Source organism: Phragmites australis, chromosome 11 (assembly GCF_958298935.1).
Source record: "Phragmites australis chromosome 11, lpPhrAust1.1, whole genome shotgun sequence".
Classification (NCBI taxonomy): Eukaryota; Viridiplantae; Streptophyta; class Magnoliopsida; order Poales; family Poaceae; genus Phragmites; species Phragmites australis.
In genome coordinates this window covers 26,770,583-26,787,386 of record NC_084931.1, presented here as the reverse complement: position 1 = coordinate 26,787,386, position 16,804 = coordinate 26,770,583, and the positions used below count along the sequence as shown (strand labels likewise).

Below are 16,804 nucleotides of genomic sequence, written 5' to 3'. Positions count from 1 at the left end.
GCTTGGCACCTCTCAGCTGTCACAGATTCGAAACTGCAGCGCTCTGCGCGCCGTGGCACGGCGCCCCGTGGCCGCCGAGGACGGATGCGTCGCCGGTCAGGGCCGGTCGCTGACTCGCGATCTGCTACCACTCTAGCTCGGAATCCGGCTCATCATCGGTTTCCGTGGCGCTGTGGTGGCGTTGGGCTGGGAGAGAGGCAAGACAAACAAGAAAAGCTGCTTGGCTGTGCGAACCCGGGTGTTCCATCCGGTCATTTGGTGACGACCTTCGATAAGATCCGGAAAAACCTGGACGTAGGAGCTAGGCCTATTATTCTGCGGCCACAGGGACTACTTTGTTTCTTTTTTTCCTCATGTATTGGTAGGCCTAATACTAGGGTCTACGAGAAAGGACATTCTTTACTTGGAAGGCTTAGATGCAAGATTATACGTGTAAGATTGCCATCTAGCACTCAGCAGTATGCCAGTATTCCATGAGAAGCATCTAAAGATCATGTGCCGGTGACCACACTCCAATTTGCGTGCCGCGGGGGCAGCAGATACTAATACTACCACCACATGAGTACCATGGCCTACTGATTAGTTACGACGAAGAACAGCACTACAACACAGCCCAAAAAATAGAGGGAAAAGAATATGAAATAAAGTTGCCTCCTTATTTCAAAATACCTAAGTTTTGGATGGTAAGTTAGTTTTTATATTTGAATTGCAGTATGGACCCCAATCGGGCCGTAGCTTCTAAGAATACCTAACGCCAACATTGCAGGAACTGAACCGAAAAGGCTAAATATTTCAGGACTAGCTTGTGTTCATGCCAACAAAGCTGACGTACAAGACACTACTGGAAATTCTTCCTTTTTTTGACACGACACTGCAAGAAGTTTGTTCAGCTGCATCTTGTAGACAAAACAAGGACCGGAAAAGGGAACGGCAGAGTATGATACGGTGAAGGTTCTTTTCCCCCGCTAATAATCACATTAAAGCATCATTTATAAATACACCTGAACAGAAAGTAAAGACGTCAAGTTGTGCCTGCCAAACATTTTAACTATTTTCACCATAACGCACAAGTATACAGCATGGCAATCTCAACGATTAGAGCATTTCAAAGGCCAAAGCAATGCACTGGCATACAAAGTAAATATGAACGACATTGTCGAATGAAGCTCTTGTAAACAGAGAGAAAGGCGTTTCAGTCTGATATTTATACTTGGTACATGCATTTTTATGTTTTTACCTTCACAGCACAGTTTGGGCATATAACTTCTGCATGTATGCATAATATACTGGGTAGGACATTTCAGGTAGCACAGTAAAGAAGTATGTACAGGTAGAGGTTAGGTAAGGAATTATGGCATGGTACTGCATTCTCAAACAAGTGCATCGTCAATAAGCATCAGGCAATGATACAACTCAAATTTGAAAGTTCGTGGATATTAAAAGCAACATACATACAATACTGATGTCATATGGTTTTTACCTCAAGTAATTTAGCAATCTTCAAGCTAGAGTTCTCTAAATTTCAGTTAGTGCAGAGATAGCCACGCCCGTTTGAATGTTTCCCAGGAATAAAAGCATCTTAAGAAACTTGTGGTGACTAAAAGAAGATACCAACCTTAACTAAGTGATGTTCAGTACACTTTTACATAAATCCAGCAAGCAGAAACTTTCCTGCATGTACTGCGCTAGTCTTGCTTCCTGGCGAAGATGGAAGGTCACTTGTGATTTGATACAAAGGTGGAAATGTGGAATGAGCCAGTGTTGTGGCTTCTGACTAGAACAAGTTAGAATCCGAACTCTGAAAGAACAGTAGTTTTAGCGCAAAGAGGGTGGAAGTAAATCAAACTGCATGCACAGGAAAACATTAGGTTCTAAGTCAAACAAACCTAAATGTTGATGCACACGTTAAAATTTTATCAGCATCAGCTTTCTTAGATGTAATGCTGACAGAAAATACACATGTAAACAGAGAGAACGAATTTTAGGAAAATTGCTTGCCCAATTTACAAAGTTGTACTACTGTGAAATAATACAATACGCACAAAATTGCTCAGCAACAAAGCTGTTAGAAACTTGACTCATTCATCTAGAGGTCATCGTTAACAACTAGTTAGAAGCTCCCCGGTTCAGAAACCGTGACATGTACCTTCACACCCAAGATGGCATATGTTCTTTCGTTGTTTCTCATAGTCTCTGCAAGCATTACAAGGGTGCTTATTCCATCAGGCAGCAGCACAGAAGAGAAAGAAGCAGGGCATAGTCAGCTCACAAATGTATAGTAAATACAGAACAAATGCTTCAAAGTTGGTAGCTATCGCTACAGTAGAGTGAATATCTACTGGCTTAGCAGTGACAACTGAACTAGCCATATGTACCAAATGAAAAATATTCAACAACCATCACGTCTTATCTGATCTAAGACAAGTAAGCTTTCGCCAGTATGAAACATTACAGCACAATTACACTACTGAAAGAACATCTAAAGTAATAAGATAAAAGGTGAGGAGTAATACCTATTCAATGAACATCATATGTGGTCCCTACTCCAGAAATTCTTCCATAAGACCCTATTATAGTTCTTGTAGCATATTATTACCTGAAGGGACAGTGACAGAAGGAGATCACAAAGAAACAGATAGCAAACCTGTGATATAAATTGTTCAGCATCTGTGCGCCTTAGGAAATGGAGTGAGTTCTTGGTTAATGATACTGAGTGGTCGCCAAGAGATACTTCACCAATGTCCTCCAGCACCCGAACCTGAATGTAAGGATCCTTGGGAGGTACCATGTCCTGTAAAAAAAAGGTACAGAAAGTCTGGTGAATGCATCTGATCCCTAAGAAAGCATGTGAAATATTAAAAAAAAACATCATACCACTGTTAAATCTATATCCATCTCTGATATGTATGACTTAATGGCCGCAGAATGGTTCTTGAAATACTCTTTCTCTGAGAAGTGGAGCTTTTCTTGTATGTCATGAGGAAGCACAGGACCAACTTTCCATCTAAAACTCTGAATAATTTCTGCTCGGTTGTACCTGGTCGGACACAATGCTTTCAGCTAGAGTACACAGCATAAAACAGAGAAAAAGGAAATCTGGTCAGCTGTGAAATTTTAAATTTGTACATGTAAGCCATGAGGCATCTTTTGTTACAGAGCAGGGAAAGATGGTGGATAGCTGCACCATAGTGATCCTCGTTTCTAGTTGTTTCGATATCTAAGTTTTGCTCCACCATTTTCCTGTCATAAGCCCAAAGGAAATCAGTAAATCAGGCAATTGAAATGTCTATCATTAGGGCAATGTTGGATAAAGAGGATCATCATTCTAGTAGTATGCAAGTTACCTGATCAATGACTGAAACTGTGCATTGTGCTCATTGCACTCTCTGATGATCTGATCAAACACGTCGCTCTGCACATTTTGAAAGACTGTAAGTTAGGTATCAACATATTAAAGAAACTAAAAAAGAATTGTGGCTACCAAAATCATATCGCTTCAGCACTACTTTTCACTTATTTAGGTATTTTGCCTTACAATACTGGCAGAGAATACAATGCTGCAGCTGCTACCCTTAGTTTCCTTCTGAAGATTTCATAACACATAATTGTTTACATTCGTATAAAATACACATGTTGAAACAAACATGATAATGAACATGTAATGAAGCCCGAAGTGATTTTATGAACCTAACAATATAGCTAACCCATCATGGCTAAGACTATTAGAAGGGACCAGAAGCTTGATGCTCTTTGGTCTAGAAACATGCTGGCTCAGTGACTCACAAATTGTATATAACTTTGGAAGACAGAATTGTCAGCCAAATCGTAACATTTGTGCTTATGATTTATGCTTTATACTAGCACATAAGCCATAGTTTCTAGTGAGAAGTAAAACATATAGCTTCTAAAGTCAATTCCTCCTATCAGACACCCAATAAACCAGATCAAACAAAATTGCGGCCTGGTATGAACACACACCGAGGACATAGAGGCAACAATCACCCAGATTCCCAACAAGTAACTGCGAGCGAGTACAGAGAAGCGGCAATTACGTTAAAAGACGCGAGTTGGCCGGCCTCGGAGGAGTCGATCTCCCTCAGCAGCTGCGACGCGCGCCTCCCGTACATCCTCCCCGACGCCCTCCCACAGCCGCGCGCGACGTGCTCGACGGAATGCCGCTGCAGGAGAGGGCCGGATCTGCCACTCCAGAACGCTCAGAAAGCCAAGGAAGCGGTCTAGGACCGGGTGGGGGCGGTGATTGGTGAATAGCGCGAGGCGGCGGCGGTGGAAGGGGAATTTGGTGCGACCGCGCGGGAAGAATTCTGAGGTCTCCTTCGAGGCGGGAGCGGGACGACAAGATCCTTGGCCCTTGTGGCCTTGTGGGCGGCGCGCGGCTTGTTCCGATGGTTCCGGGATCGGACGGACAGCACGCGTTGGCCGGCTACTTTTGGACACCTCGGCTCATGGTGGCCGTTGAATCAGACATCCGAAGGAATGTTCAGTCACTAATGGCTGTAGGGCTGGGATCCACACGTCAGGCTCACCAATGTCCCTTCTCATAAGTTCATAATTTTCAGTGGAAATAATTAAAAAAATCCTTTTCCACCAAAATCTTATTGTATGCCATCTATATCTATATTATAATATATAATTATGTAAAAAATGAAAAGTTTGGCAAGAAAAATAGATCTCGACCCCCATCACCTCTCTTCAAACGACTGAGATGCAAAGTTACTCTTTAAATCATTTGATTTAACTATTAATATTGTAGTTAATTACTGAATTCTTTCCATATTTTTATAGGGCCAAGGTGGAGCGTTGTCTCCATCATGGGAATTAATTAACATTTCAACCAGATTCTTTCCATACTTTTAGTATTCCCATCACACTAAAATCTCCCCTACTCCCTAAGCATCTCATGTTGCTCACGCTACTCTATTCTCATCCATGTGATTTTCTAGAGACTAAATTGCTCTCATCTCCTCGTGCTACGACCACTCCTCGGATGAGGAGGCCACCGTGCCACATCCCATCCCTTTCCTCGTTCCTCGTAACCCACACCGCCTCCTCAGATTGGGTGTGTGGCCACTATTGCCGTCATCTTCGTGATCAGAAGGGCAGCCATCCTCCTCCTCCGGTGCCAATATCGTTGTTGATGAAAAGGCTAGTCTCGCGATAGCCTCGTTTAGTTTTAGAAAGAGTGGTAGTATATGGTTCATGGATTAAAAATTCGACGAAAATTTTACAAATTTTAGGAATTTTGGAGGAGAACGAAATATGTAAATTTGGAATTTTCTTTCACTGACATGTAAGACATAGAGCAGAGATGACAAATGACTGAAATTTCGTGAATTTTGATCTTTTCGCTGGTGAACGAAAAAATTGTAAAATGAAATTGAAATTCCTAATATGGTTTGCTATGGGATGACACTCGTTGTCTTTTCCTACTCAATAGAAATTTTGCTCTCTTATTCTCCATCACATGTCCCTTGAACTCTTTTCATTACCTTAGCCAAAATCCACGGGCTATGCCAATTTTCGGCACTCATCGAAACGATAGCTGAATTGCCAGGGAAGTGCTCTCTTGTCCATTTATGTAAGACATATTTTTATTTGAAAAAGATAAATTTTGTAAATTTTGATCAACAATTAGTCAAAATATATGTATATTTAGAGTACAAAAATTACATCAATAGATTTTCTATTTCAAAGTGCTTTTGATATGATGTTAATTTTGTAACATTTGATGTTATAAGAGAAATTAATAGTCAAAATCTACTCTCCAAGACTTTTCCATTTTAAAATGTCTTGCATAAATGGATGGAATGAGTACCATTGTACTGGAGCCTGCACTAAAGACCTCTGTAGTGACCACCGATCATCGGAGCATTTAACATAGCCGGGGCTTACGCTCTTCCTCTTCCGTAGTTCGCACAACGAACCAGTGACCTTTGGGTTGTAAGCCGTAAGCTGACTAGACTAACCAGTAACTTGCTACGTCAAACCACACAGCCAGAAGGATGTCAATCCTCAAATTCCATCTGCATACAAATAGATGCGCACGACTGATCACATCAGCGTCGAGTATTCCACAAAGAGACACGTTCAGAAGCATCCGTGAAGGCTACAACATGACAAATGAGAAGATCCATACTTTATTCAATACAGTACCAACACCGAACAAAGTGCTTAACCAACACAAGTTGCATCCTCAATCACATCACTGGTAGGCCGGCCTGGCCGCTACTTTCCCTTGACAACAGTCACTGGGCATGATGCGTTTGACAGCACGTAGTTTGTCACGCTTCCAAGCAGAATCCTGCGACATATTGCCGGATAAGAAAGTCGTCAACAAAATGAAACAAGCTAACTGGATGCTAAGGGCCATATTTTGCATTCATCAAGTTATGAGTGTAATGTTCATATAAGTTTGCTTGTAAAGGAATGCAATGAAGTTTACATTACTGTTGGAATATAGAAGCGTCAAATGTCCGAGTTTCGACTAAACTAACTGTTGTAAAAGGTTGCGGATAAATATGATCATGAGAACCCATTCTGATTTCTGATATTTAAATAATTGGGTACATGGGATGCCTTCACCAACGAGTATTAGGTGCTGCAAGGTCAGATTATATGCAGGCAACATGAACTGCTTATGGCCCCTTTTTCAGTTCAAGTATAAAATCAATAGTAAAGGGAGCAGCAATATTCTATATGCTAATAGGAAATAAATTATTTTAAATTGTTAAAACCATTATCATCTGCCGTGCTTTGGACTCAGTACTTATCTATGCTTATGTACACTAATCTGTTCAGTACAAGTTGTACATGTCAAGCTTTGAACTGAATTGATAGTTCCAGAACATTTCAAATATAATTATTACCCACTTGCAGTGATTTTTTATTTTGGACTTGAATAACATATACACTGCAGTAGTTGAACCAATCCTATATGCATCATTCCAATTCTCAAACTGTTCTAGGACTTGAATAACATATACACTGCAGTAGTTGACTATCAAATGCAGTTCCACATGGCCACATAAAAAAATTGGCAATCACGATGGAGATATCTCAATGATAAGTTAGTATTATACTCAAAAAGTCGCAAGGCAGCTAATCGTTAGTGCCCTAAGAAAATACTCACAGCGCAATATCATTGGATGCAACGATGCAAGGTACAATCAGATATTCAGATAAGCGTTATCACTGTAATGACATTTCAACACGACGTGATGAACTAGGAGCGTTGTGAATTTAAGTACACCGCCACAGACATGGACTTGGCATGCAGCCTATCCCTATCGAATATCGATTCAAGCAATCTCACAAATTATAACATTTTATTCCAGACACTCCACTGACGCAGATCGCTTATCTAAACAATATTACTTCTAGAAATTACGGGCTCTACGATCAAGTACAGCTCATTCGGTTCTTGACAAAGGCATAATTTCAACAGTAGTAGTAATAGTAATATACCTCTGAATCGGGCCAAGGCCGCGGCTACCCATGACTAGCGTGTCGATCTTGAGCTCCTCGACGGCATCGCAGAGCTTCTCCCTGGCGTCTCCCCAGTACAGCTTAGCCACCACCTTCAGCTGATCAGCACGGAAATGGACAACAATCAGTTATCCCCATACCCTTGATTAACACGACCACGAAGGTACAGCAGGAACACCGCGCCCACCTCCTTCTGACGCGCCGCCGTGTCGATCGCGTCGAGCACCTCGGCGTCGGGTTTCACGCCGTAGTGCTGCATCACCTTGGGCTCCCGGAACTCGGAGAGAGGGATCGGCGCTGCGGGGATCCAACACGCGGGATCGCATTAATTCGAGAAGAGCTACAAGCAAGATGAACGTTTTTGGTAAGGGGAGGGATGTACGCGTCGTAGTGCTTACGGGATCCGGACTTGGCCCAGAGTGTGTTCTGGGCCTCCTCCCCGCCGTGGTGCAGGACGTGGAGGACGACGAGGGTGTCCCCCCGGCGGAGCAGGTTGTCGATGGCCCAGTCCAGCGCCTTCTTGCTGCTATCCGAGTAGTCCATCGCCACCCCGATCCTGCGCTCCCCGTCCTCGCCGGCGCCCGCCATCGGACCGAAACCCCCTCGCGCTTTTCGGTTCCTCGCTCGCTAGTCGCTACCCACCTGCTCCAGTAGACACGGTGAGGTGGTGTGGTTGTGGCAGACAGAACTCGATCGGATGCGTTGCGGCGAGGCGAGCGAGAGAGAGAGAAGCATAAAAAGGAGTAGAGGCGGGTGGGACCGCGTGGGCGTTTGGACGGAAACCAGTACAGTACGATGCGGGCGGTGCAGGTGCGGCGCGTCCCGGCCGGGCGAGCGAGCGAACAGAACATTGGGGGGGGGGGGCACCTGGTCAGGGCGCCACGCAGGCACCGCGGCGCGCGCCATGTTTCGGATTGGACCGCGCGGGGAACGGCGCCGTGGGGGAGCGTGCACTCGTCTGGCGCTGCCTCGTGCGCGCGGAATCTTTGCACGGTACCGTGCTGGCCTCCGCCCGCGGCACGGCAGGGAGGCGTCTCGATGTTTCGACGCCGTGCGCCCGAACGGTTGGCGCGGGCGCGGCGGACCGGTGTGTCGGTGGGTTGGATTAGATCGTTAGGGTGGTCAAGACTCAAGAGCTGGATGCGTTGGTTCGGAAGCAAACTGCGGCTGTGCCGTGCACTCGAGCTGGACTCACGACGACCGGAAGGGAATCACGACGAGTTCGGCCGTCGATTTCCGCGAGGTTTCTTTGTCCGCGTGAAACGGCTGAGACCCGGGTCAGATTGTTTCTGGGGCAGAAAAAGGCAGCAAGGACTTCCGTGTGCCCAAAAGTTGCAGAAATTGGTTTGCGTGAACGAAAACGTTGCTTACACCGGGTCTTTCGCATGCGACGCGCCATGGTTTCTTGTGGAATGACAGCTTATCCAATTCCATACAATCTTGTGCTTCTTTTGAACAAGCTTTCATGCAGTCGTGGGTGCGCTGGAGTTTTACTCGATCCCTTGCGTTCCCTGAAGAGATAAGCATCGCGATAAGAAAAACCCGTGAATTTTGGTCTGACACGTGCCGGGGGTTGGTTTGTCAGTTCAACAGCTACAGTATGGTAGACAGCCACATGGCCGGAGCAGCAGTGATGTGTGCACTTGCACCGGACCGGTGCTGCAAGCGGCAATGACGTGGGCTTTAAAACCCGATAAAAACCATTTCAAAATATTAGACACCTATAATTGCATTTTTTAAAAACGATATCTTACTAGCAACACCTTTATGGGTTTACGGTGTAATAGTCAAAAATTAAATATTCTGATTGATATTACGTTAACATCAATATACCACTTAACAAATAAGTGACATATTTATTGTCACCTGTTGGCAGGGCAACATGATTTTGTTAGGGCCCACTAAAAAGGTGTCGCTAGTTCAATATGTGTTACCTTTATCTACACATAGGTGATGTTACATACATATATGTGATTAATGTAGACCTATTGTGATAAATAAAGATGCTAGCTTTTTCTGCTCTTAAAACACATGCATGCATGTGATGAAAAAAACAAAAAGCATCATTGTGGGAGCGTATTGTGTGGCCTATGCAGTGGTAAAGGTGTCGCATGTTGGTTGTGTGGCACGTCAACGTGAATATCACATCAGTCAGAGTATTTAATTTCTGACAATTATACCGTGAGTTGCATAAGGACAGGTTGTGTAACACATTAATGTGGACGTCATATCGGTCGTCATGTTAGTTATGGTATTTAATTTCTAGCTTTTGTGTCGTGAGCCTCATAAAATGTCGCTCATTGGAAAGACAATAGCAAAGTGTTGCCCATTTAACTTAGTGATGTTAGCCTACATGTACAATATTTTAAAATAGATGTGTATTTTTATAAATATTGAAAAATAAAATATATAAATAAATAAACGTCTTTCGTAGTCCATCTCCACTTACGGCGTATGTTTGGGCTTAGATAGGCCCAACTCCGACGATCGGTTGCTGTGCCGTTCTTTAGCCCATATCGATACCACGTATTGGGCTGCCATTGAACCACTTCTTCTCTTGAGAGAGCAGCCATTGGCCCACCTTGACACGGCCCAACAACTGGACGGTCAGTCACAAGTATCACAACTGACGAACTTTTTTTATTTTTATGACTATTTTAATAATATTTTGAATTTTGAGATATTAGAATGTAATATTTTTTTATTTTTAACCTGTTGGCCATTGTAAGTGCGACAGGTAGCCTATCACCTTTGACGGAAGTCTACATTTATAATTTTTCAAAATAACATATATTTGAAATATTTTGATTTAAAATGCAAAAAATTCCACAACTGACCCCAACGAAAGCCTATATCAGTCCGCGAGCACCGAAGTCCCGGGACCACGATCAACGACTGCTGCCGCGGCAAAAACAGCTGGGCACCGCGACGAGGGAACGTACCCTTCCCCAACACGCACGTCGCGAACAGCTCTCCTGCATCCAAATCTCTAAGAGAGGAAAGAGAAACCGACGTGTCAATGCGAGATATTTTCATGGCGCCACCCACCCCTGTACGCTGCAGAGCTCTCGGAGGCTGGCCGTAATTGGAGGGAGAAGGGTGCAAATGGACACGGAGGAAGATCCCCACAGAGGCGAGTGATTGGCGTGGTCACGACGCTGTCACGGGCCGTTCTACCATCACCCCTCCCACTCATGGCTAGGCCGATGTGCTAGTAGTGTCTGTTACCGACTCGCCGCCGGCCAGCGTGCCGACATTGTTGATCAACGAATCACGCAACGAGCAGCAGCCCCGGCCCACCGCCACCAGCCACCTCGGCGGCTTCGGTCAATGCCAAGCGCGCCTTGGATCCAGCAACCAACCGCCGCGAGCATGACTGCCATGCTTCCTCCTCACCCAATGCCTATCCGTTTCCGCTCCTCCATCGCGCTTTCCCTCCAACTCGCCCCCTCTCCTTCCCTCTACCGGCAGAAAGGCGCCTAGAAAAGAAAAGCCACCATCACGCAGCAGTTTCCGGAAGGCCCCCGTCCCCTTAAAGGCGCCGCTCGCACCGGTCGCCTCGCCCTGGCGCCATGCGCATGCCTTCCCCGTTTTAATCACCGCCAAACCCGGCCGCTGCTAAGCCGGCCGCGCGAATTATTCATTCCGCCGGCCATCGCGATCCCACTCCCATCCCATCCCATCAATCATCTGCCACGCACTCAACTCGCCTGATGCTCTTCCCCTTTCGCTCCTTGCCATCCAGTTGGTAACCGCGGGCCTTGTCGTGTCTGGCAACCGACTCTACGCTAGCCTAATCCCGTACTCCGTGCCCGGTCCGAGCTGCTCCCGGAGAAGCGGGGGGGGGGGGGGGGGGGTTCTGGCTGGGTTCTTGCGGTGCGGGTCGCGCCGGCGGTTGACGATGTCATGTGGCCCCTCCGCGTCATCTCCGAGAGGCTGTTCAATATGGCGGGAGACAACGGCGGCCAGGGGCCGGACTCGCCGTCCTCCGACGGGCAGATTCCTCTAGCACGCCGATCGTACTACATCGATGTGAGCCTCCCTCTCTCGCCCAACTGTTATCTCATTGTACGACTCTGTATACTTGGGCTTCGCTTACTGTTGTTTGACAAATTTGGCTCGTTTACCGGTGACGCCAGGTTCCTCACGTTCAGCAAGCCTTCACCTGGGACTGCGGCCTCGCTTGCGTGCTCATGGTGCTCAGGACGCTGGGTATTGATTGCTGCGACGGCATTGCCGATCTCGAGAAGCTCTGCCGCACTACAAGGTTATCTCTCTTGGGCTGGAATATTAGACTTTCGAGTACGATTCGCTGTACAGCAGTACTAAAGAAATGGCTATCTGTTTGATTATCGTGACGCGGTATTTTTAGTTTGATTTGGTTCTCAGTACAGTGCGTTAGAAAAGGATAAGCACAAAGCTAAAGAATGGTAGTTGGATGATTGTAAGAGAATGTATGTTCCAGGGTAATCACGAAGAGATTTTTTTTAACAACCCTGTTTAATCTAATAATTTATAAAGGCAGACAAACACAATAGTTTCTTTCCTTTAAAATATATGTAGTATCATACTTAAACAACGAGAACTGCGTTTGAAATGTGGACATGTTTTTTTTTAATTAATCTGCTGTTGTATAGCGGATCATCAGCTGTTTTAGTCTGAGAGGATTTTATTCCACTTATCACTGCACTATAACATGATAATGCAATGGTATGTTTTTCCCTTTAATCACATTAGGCATATGCAGACTAATAGCAGCTTGCTCAATTTCGATTACTAAATCCTTTCCATTAAGTACATTCATTCAGAATGTAGACATTGTGATTTAGCTGAACTGAATATTAAACTGTCTAAGATTTTAACTTGTTTAAAGAATATAAAGAGCTTGATGAACTAAGTACTAACACTCTTAATAATTTCTGTTTTTTGCAGCATTTGGACAGTCGACTTGGCTTATCTGTTAAATAAGTTTTCAGTTAATTTTCTGTTCTTTACTGTGACTCTTGGAGCAAATCCACAATATTCTGCTGAAACTTTTTATAGGGTATGCATTGTGACCAAGTGCTAGCGCAGAATTTTCTGAAGTTCACTTTATTTATGTTTCCAAAATGATCAATGTTGATAGGAACAATTGCAAGAAGACATTGATCGAGTGGATGAGCTATTTGGAAAAGCACTTGATGCAGGAATTAGTATTCAGGTATGCTCACAACAGCTAGCATCATGAAAATTTTGCATTACATGTACTTCTGATATTGGTTTTTAAGTTTTTTCCAATTTATGATTTTTCTCAGTGCAGATCCATCAGTGCGTATGATATTGCGTTTCTACTGTTATATGGGCACTGCATTGCTATTGCATTAGTGGACAAAACAAAGCTAAAGTAAGTGTTTTTTTCTGTTGCCTATATGATGTGTACCTCCTTGTTTTACTTTAACTCATTATGATTGGAAATTGAAACTATCCATGGGGAATGAGATGGCACAAGCAATTTCTCCAATAAGAAGTGTTTGGCGGGTACAAACTTGCTCTTTTTTTGTAGTGATTAATCGTTTAATTTGACTCATGGATCTAATTTGTGATGCCACTTAAATACCACAAGTTCTGCTGATTAACAATTATCTGGTGATCGTTAGATTATTCTTATTTTTCATGAGTGTTGTATTTGATGACAAAGCAGTTGAAGTTGATCAATTTAAATTTATAGTTGGTACTATTCCCTCTGTTCCCAGATTTACAAAGGAATGGAGGTAGTATATCAGAAATGATTTAGTTCTTGAAAATGGTTTAGGATGATTTATTTTCTGTGAGATGATAAGCATTTGAAGGCAAGAAGACGAAAAGACGTTCACGTTAACACAGATGTATCCATGTGTATATATGTAGATCTTTTCTTCTGTACGAGTAAGCAACTTGTACAATCCAATTTCTCGATTCAATAGAATTATTTCACTTTCATCTTCAATTGCAAAATCCTTGAGAGTTCAATTGAGAAAACATGTGGTCCTAGATTGATTAGAAAGTTGAGGCAATGACAGGATCTAATAACAACCGGAATTTGGAATGCAGTTCGTCTTGGATGAATGATGTACATGATGTGCAACAGCTCAACGAGGAGTCAGATTATATGGGTCAGTCGCTTTATGCTCCTCTTCGGAATATTTACTTTTTTACATAAAAAGTAGAAATTTCCAGGTTCTTGTTAGGATAATGTCATGTATTTTGATGTGCATGATTTGCTTATCTGGAATACAAGAGCCACAGTTGTTTCATGTCATCATGTTGTAGCAGTGCAAAATTCTTGCTGATCAATAAGCTTTAGTAGTTTAATACTGACAAACACGCATTTATGCAGCAAGAGAAGCTAACATTCTTCTTGATTTGTTTGTGAGAAAAGCTAAAAATTCCTCTTAACATGATGTGAAATTCACATACCACGTCCATGCCAAACATCTTATTTTTCTTGCCTGGTAGAAATATGGGGATCAAATGTCCATGTCCTTTTTGCATTCCTATGTTCACTGCATAACTATATATTTGACTTGGAGTGCTTGTAAAGCTGGAATCCTGAGACAGAGGTACTCCATGTAGAAATACATAAACTTAAGGTGCTTGCCAATAGTGACAGTCTAATAGATGCTGACCGAAAATTCCTAAAGAAAAACATCCCCGAACACCCCCGGTTGGAAATGTCCAGTAGCTCTGTTGGTTGATGGGCTGGCTTCAGTATAGGCATTGACAGCATGTATTGCATCAAACATTCATTATGTGGCTGTAAGCACGGCTTACGAGTATAGTTCTGTAAATATATTTACCTTGGTGAGTACTGTTTCCCTCTGCAGGGCATTATGTCATAATATGTGGGTATGATGCCGATGCTTGTGAATTTGAGATAAGGGATCCTGCCAGTTCTAGGTACCTAAAATTCACCTTGTATTCTGTCCTCTTCAATGATATGAAATTTTCAGCTTACACATGTATGTTGGGAGGAATCATCTGCATTTTTAAAAAGTTTGTGTATGACTTGTTTTCCCTCTGCTAATTGCATAACTAACATGCCTAGCATATGAATAGCTAGTCTATTTTTTATAACTAGAAGTAGCTAATGCTGTTCTGGGATAGAAAACTAAAAGAGGCGAGTATCATTAATCATTTTTAAACGACAAAAGTTCATGTAACTTGAGAAATTCCTCCTGCTTTGAGCAGATACCTCATCTCAGCCTCCATTTGTATTTGTACATGATTGGCAAACAACAGCAGCAAAATTTTGAATCAGAAACCTAAGGCCCTGTTTTCCGCTTCAAGTTTCCCTTTAAAAAGAAAAGGTTTTATGTGAATGATTTCATGTAGCTATTTATAAAATTTCCGTCAATTGTGTACTATTTGTTGATTCTTCAGGAAGCGTGAAAGGGTGACAATGAAGAGCTTAGATGAGGCTCGCAAATCCTTTGGGACTGATGAGGATATTCTTTTGGTAGGAGTTGTAATATGATGTGCTCTTACTTCATTTCAATCCTTCTGTTACGTTCCATGCTTCGAGTCTTTCCCCAATCAAAGTATGCTACGTTGCATGCTTGCATCTTGCATATATCTCTTCAGGAAGAGAGTAAATATATAACTCTCACTGTGAAAAGACATATATTGAAATGGTTTCAGCACTGATTGGTGGTGCATCATACAATGTATTGCAGGTGTCCTTGACCGGAAAGAGTGGAATGAAGCTCTCGCGTAATCTTCTGGCCGGCTCCATGTAAATTGCTCAACAGCCTCTGGTCACCTTTGTGTATATGTTGTACATGTCCCTGTAGTTATGATTGTCGATTGTCAACCTTGTACGTAGCTGTAGCCTGAGAACATTCTTACCGCCGATAGGAACAGTGTGCCTCAGTGCCTGTGAAGTTAGCATCTGCTAAGGTTTGTTGGCGCATGGCATCACCAAACTACAGCTGCAAAGGGTTCAGCAGCAGTGCCAAATACTGCTTCTGCTCTTGTAACGAGCAAAAGCTATACGATCATAGCTGAACGTGTACAGAATTTCCTTGAGTATAAATTGTGATCTTCTGCACCTTATTCCGTTTATTCTGCTGCTGCGAACGCCGGCGTCGCTGACTCGCTGTCGACGGCATCTGAATCTCGGCCAACCATTCGAGCTCGCGTTCGTTCGACCGTCGTCGCTTGTCAGTGTTAGGTCGCAGGAAGCGAACTCGCACCAACCTCACCTTCCTCTGTCTGCGTGCACACACGTTGCTTTCCAGCGATCATATTGCATCAGTAGAAAATAATTTGAACTGGTGATCACGGAACAACCGTCTCACTGTCCGTGAACAGTGTGTGTGCTTTGTTGTGTCTTGTGATTCAAAATAGTTAGGATTGATTTGTCCAACGCGTAACACACGGAGTTCAGTAAGCATTTGTAGTAGTGCTGCTAGGACTGTCTATGGAGGTTCGGTGGTTCACTCATGCTCACCTGGCCGAGGAAGTTGAGAAGATACCGGCAGAACGAAACTAAAATAGGAGTTCAAGGCAAACAAGTAATCTCACGGAGGTAGCATTTAGTTGCTAACCAACGCAGTGTAACGATCTCTCTTTAGCAAATGATTGCGATAGCATGGTGCCAATAGTTGCAGTTTTCTACCAAGTTGATTCAGGAAGGATTTATTTGGGTCCCCGCATGGTTAGCCTGGTTAGTATTTTGTTTGGTTGCTTCCAATAGTAGCAGTTTTCTACCAAGTTGATTCAGGAAGGGTTTATTTGGGTACCCGCATGGTTAGCCTGGTTAGTATTTTGTTTGGTTGCTTGTATTTATTCAATCTGACTAAGAAGAGATATTATTTGGTTACTCACACCAAGACATATTGCATAAGATAAAAGTAAGTAAACAAATATTATCATAATATTTATTTTGTGTAACTATACGCTTATATTACTTATTATATCCTATAAGCCTTAATATTCATCAAAATATGTTAATATGACTTAATATGTACTAATCACACATTAATGATATTATTAATTGGGCATCGGCCTGCATCTAGCCAGCCTAGCTCTGCAGAAATGCCAACCTTAATAACCAGCCTTTTGCATCTCGAGAGCCAGACTTAGAGTAACATACAAGTAACCAAACACCTATTACTTAGGTCTTATGACTAGTTGAGCCGTATGTAGATAACCAAATACACACTAAGCGAGGTGGTTATGAAAAAGTCGTAGTAGAATGGCTTTCGTGAACTGCTCAATTCACTCACCTCGCCAAACGCCACGGGCAAAAGTTCTCTCCGTGGTTGCAACCGAAGGAGGAAAC

At 43.3% G+C, this 16,804-nt stretch overlaps 3 protein-coding genes across 11 annotated transcripts; 1 reads left to right on the top strand and 2 right to left on the bottom strand.

The window, feature by feature from the left end:
• Positions 1-632: 632 nt before the first annotated feature.
• LOC133884544 (uncharacterized) lies at positions 633-5,971 on the bottom strand. 6 transcript variants are annotated; one of them, XR_009903129.1, is made up of 9 exons: positions 4,053-5,789; positions 3,345-3,412; positions 3,127-3,240; positions 2,875-3,037; positions 2,645-2,791; positions 2,514-2,567; positions 2,147-2,193; positions 1,481-1,798; positions 633-1,001 (listed from the first exon to the last, which is right to left on the bottom strand). XR_009903129.1 is itself a non-coding variant. In XM_062323998.1 (7 exons), exons 1-6 carry the CDS (start codon positions 4,125-4,127, stop codon positions 2,541-2,543), a joined length of 594 nt encoding a protein of 197 aa, XP_062179982.1. In that variant the 5' UTR covers positions 4,128-5,791; the 3' UTR covers positions 633-1,798; positions 2,514-2,540. The 6 variants fall into 6 exon arrangements, 3 of the variants coding, with proteins under 3 accessions (XP_062179982.1, XP_062179983.1, XP_062179981.1); XR_009903127.1 differs by having other exon boundaries at positions 1,616-1,798; XR_009903128.1 differs by having other exon boundaries at positions 633-1,798.
• LOC133884547 (universal stress protein PHOS34) lies at positions 5,886-8,236 on the bottom strand. Of its 2 annotated transcripts, XR_009903130.1 has the most exons (5): positions 7,902-8,236; positions 7,691-7,800; positions 7,483-7,601; positions 6,155-6,319; positions 5,886-6,041 (listed from the first exon to the last, which is right to left on the bottom strand). XR_009903130.1 is itself a non-coding variant. In XM_062324000.1 (4 exons), exons 1-4 carry the CDS (start codon positions 8,089-8,091, stop codon positions 6,244-6,246), a joined length of 495 nt encoding a protein of 164 aa, XP_062179984.1. In that variant the 5' UTR covers positions 8,092-8,236; the 3' UTR covers positions 6,024-6,243. The 2 variants fall into 2 exon arrangements, 1 of the variants encoding a protein (XP_062179984.1); XM_062324000.1 differs by having other exon boundaries at positions 6,024-6,319.
• A 2,344-nt stretch (positions 8,237-10,580) lies between these two features.
• LOC133885529 (guanylyl cyclase 1-like) lies at positions 10,581-15,569 on the top strand. 3 transcript variants are annotated; one of them, XM_062325258.1, is made up of 9 exons: positions 10,581-11,535; positions 11,643-11,770; positions 12,436-12,478; positions 12,629-12,703; positions 12,798-12,886; positions 13,573-13,634; positions 14,346-14,418; positions 14,902-14,977; positions 15,195-15,569. In XM_062325258.1, exons 1-9 carry the CDS (start codon positions 11,410-11,412, stop codon positions 15,255-15,257), a joined length of 735 nt encoding a protein of 244 aa, XP_062181242.1. In that variant the 5' UTR covers positions 10,581-11,409; the 3' UTR covers positions 15,258-15,569. The 3 variants fall into 3 exon arrangements, with proteins under 3 accessions (XP_062181242.1, XP_062181243.1, XP_062181241.1); XM_062325257.1 differs by having other exon boundaries at positions 10,585-11,535; positions 12,436-12,547; XM_062325259.1 differs by lacking the exon at positions 12,436-12,478 and having other exon boundaries at positions 10,583-11,535; positions 12,803-12,886.
• The last annotated feature ends 1,235 nt before the right edge of the window (positions 15,570-16,804 follow it).